The sequence below is a fragment of the Corticium candelabrum genome, chromosome 20, assembly GCF_963422355.1.
Source record: "Corticium candelabrum chromosome 20, ooCorCand1.1, whole genome shotgun sequence".
Taxonomy (NCBI): domain Eukaryota; kingdom Metazoa; phylum Porifera; class Homoscleromorpha; order Homosclerophorida; family Plakinidae; genus Corticium; species Corticium candelabrum.
Window position 1 is genome coordinate 1,120,816 of NC_085104.1, and position 2,786 is coordinate 1,123,601.

General features: G+C 44.4%; 1 protein-coding gene across 1 annotated transcript in view; it reads left to right on the forward strand.

Moving 5' to 3' along the window:
- Window positions 1-2,786, forward strand: part of LOC134196123 (polyadenylate-binding protein 4-like) — a 4,426-nt gene extending 1,640 nt beyond the window's left edge. The window contains exons 4-9 of the mRNA XM_062665201.1: window positions 281-354; window positions 417-530; window positions 921-1,154; window positions 1,535-1,744; window positions 1,807-1,869; window positions 2,010-2,786. Of these exons, the coding sequence (XP_062521185.1) occupies window positions 281-354; window positions 417-530; window positions 921-1,154; window positions 1,535-1,744; window positions 1,807-1,869; window positions 2,010-2,621 (1,307 nt within the window). The 3' untranslated portion in view covers window positions 2,622-2,786. The remainder of the gene's footprint in view (window positions 1-280; window positions 355-416; window positions 531-920; window positions 1,155-1,534; window positions 1,745-1,806; window positions 1,870-2,009) is intronic.

Here is a 2,786-nt window from a genome sequence, read left to right on the forward strand (position 1 = left end):
ATGAGGTTAAAAGGAATAACAAACGGCTCAACAGGCTTGCAGTTGGATAAACACACGGATAACTGTTGACTTTGCTGGGACACAAGGCAGATAGACAGCAAACAAACAGACTAGCTGACACGTTTGTGTGTGTGTGTGTGTGTGTGTGTGTGTGTGTGTGTGTGTGTGTGTGTGTCTGTCTGTCTGTCTGTCTGTCTGTCTGTACAGTGACTGAAAATTAAGTTTAAGTCAGTTATCATGTGGTGTCGATTGATTGCACTCTAGTTGAGTATTTGTGTAGGTCAAGCTGCTCAAATGTTTACGAATGTGTATGTCAAGAACTTTGGTGAGGACTTCAATGAGGAAGAGATGAGGGCAAGTGTTTACTGTATTAGGACGAGTGTGAGTTGCTGTCTTCATAGTCGTGCTTTTTGTAGGAAATGTTTGAAGTGTTTGGTAGGATCACTAGCTTGAAAGTTATGTTTGATCCAGATGGCAAATCTCGTGGATTTGGATTTGTGGCTTTTGAGACACACGAGGGAGCGGCTAGGGTATGTCACTAATTCATTACTTGATCTACGTAGTACGAGATGCATCTTTCCAATACAATAGTGTAATGTATTGAGAGATGCATCCTTCCAATACAATAATCTAGTGTATTGTGAGATGTATCCCTTCAATACAATAATCTATTGTATTGTGAGATGTATCCCTTCAATACAATAGTCTAGTAGATGCATCCCTTCAATACAATAGTCTAGTGTATTGTGAGATGCATCCCTTCAATACAATAGTCTAGTGTATTGTGAGATGCATCCCTTCAATACAATAGTCTAGTGTATTGTGAGATGCATCCTTTCAATACAATACTCTAGTGTATTGAGTGACGCATCTCTTTAATACAATAATATCTTAACACTACCTTTTTGCTTGTTGTGTAGGCTGTAGAAGAGATGAACGGTAAAGAAATAAACGGCCGTGTCGTTTATGCTGGTCGAGCTCAGAAGCGAGCCGAACGAATGAACGAGCTCAGAAGTCGTTTCGAAATGTTGAAGATAGAGAGACTGAACCGCTTTCAGGGCGTTAATTTATACATCAAAAATCTGGATGATGAAATTGACGATGGAGCTCTGAGAAAAGAGTTTAGTCCATACGGAACAATTACAAGTGCAAAGGTACATGAATAACAGATGAGTTGGTACAGCTTGCCTGCAATTAGTTAGGGGCCGATGATAGTAGCTAGCCATTAGGCTGTTGTATTGGAGTGATGCATCTCACAATACACTAGACTATTGTATTGGAGAGATGCATCTCACAATACACTAGACTATTGTATTGGAGGGATGCATCTCACAATACACTAGACTATTGTATTGGAGGGATGCATCTCAGTACACTAGACTATTGTATTGGAGAGATGCATCTCACAATACACTAGATCATTGTATTGGAGGGATGCATCTCACAATACACTAGACTATTGTATTGGAGGGATGCATCTCACAACACACTAGATTATTGCACTAGTCTAAGTGAACTCTCTTATTGCCTGTAGGTGATGACGGATGAGCAAGGTCGTTCTCGCGGTTTTGGCTTCGTATGCTTTTCATCTCCTGAAGAGGCAACAAAAGCAGTGACTGAAATGAACGGTCGAATCATTATCAGCAAGCCTCTCTACGTTGCTCTTGCCCAACGTAAGGAGGAGAGGCGTGCTCAACTGACTCAACAATACATGCAACGAATGCAAACGATAAGGATGCAGCAGGTGAAATTGTTAGTGTGGCAATGATGTTGATATTAATGTAGCAACACTCGTTTACTTGTTAGGCTACCACCGGGCAGATGGTTAGCGGATTTGCTCCGCAACCGTTTTTCAACTTGCCTCTGCAGGTTTGTGTGTGTGTGTGTGTGTGTGTCTGTGTTTGTGTGTGTCTGTGTGTGTGTGTCTGTGTCTGTGTGTGTGTGTCTGTGTCTGTGTCTGTGTTTGCCTTCAAGTGTGACTCGTTTGCGAGTCGTGTTGTCTGTTGCAGCAAAGACCGTTCTTTCAGACGTTTCCACCTCAAGCCGCTCGTCCTCGTGCTTGGAATCAGCAGCAGCTGCGCACGACGTACGCACCATTCAACATGATGGCTCAGCAACATCGTGCAGCCGCAAACCGCATGATGCGTCCTCTGGGTCCGAGAGGTCCGTTCCAGCAACAACGTGGTGGCCACTTCCCTGGTCAACGAGGTTTTGCTCAGCAGCCAGCTCGACCGACATACCGGTATACACCTGGTGTTCGTAATCCACCTGCTGTTCCTGCTGTGCCACCTTCTCAGCAGTCTGGTCCGAATCCTCAGCAAGGAATAGTGCAAGTGGGCAGCCATCCTCCTCTGACGTCACAAGCTCTTTCTGAGGCGTCTCCACAGGAGCAGAAGCAGATGCTCGGTGAGCGATTGTATCCGCTGATTTGTGAGACACATCCAGAGTTGGCTGGTAAGATCACTGGCATGTTGTTGGAGATTGACAATGCAGAGTTGCTGCACATGCTGGATGAGGCTGATCTGTTGAAGAGGAAGGTTGACGAGGCGGTCAACGTGCTGAGAGCTCATCAGATCAAGGAGCAGACAAAAGTTCCATCGTCTGGCGATGCATCTCAGTGAGACAGAGAAATGACGCACGAGTCATGACTGTTGTAATTGACAGTGTGTCTTTCTGTTTGTTGTGTTGTGTGTGTGTGTGTGTGTGTGTGTGTGTGTGTGTGTGTGTGTGTGTGTGTGTGTGTTTTGTTGACACGTTCAGAGTGTAATAAAAATGAGAAACAGCAA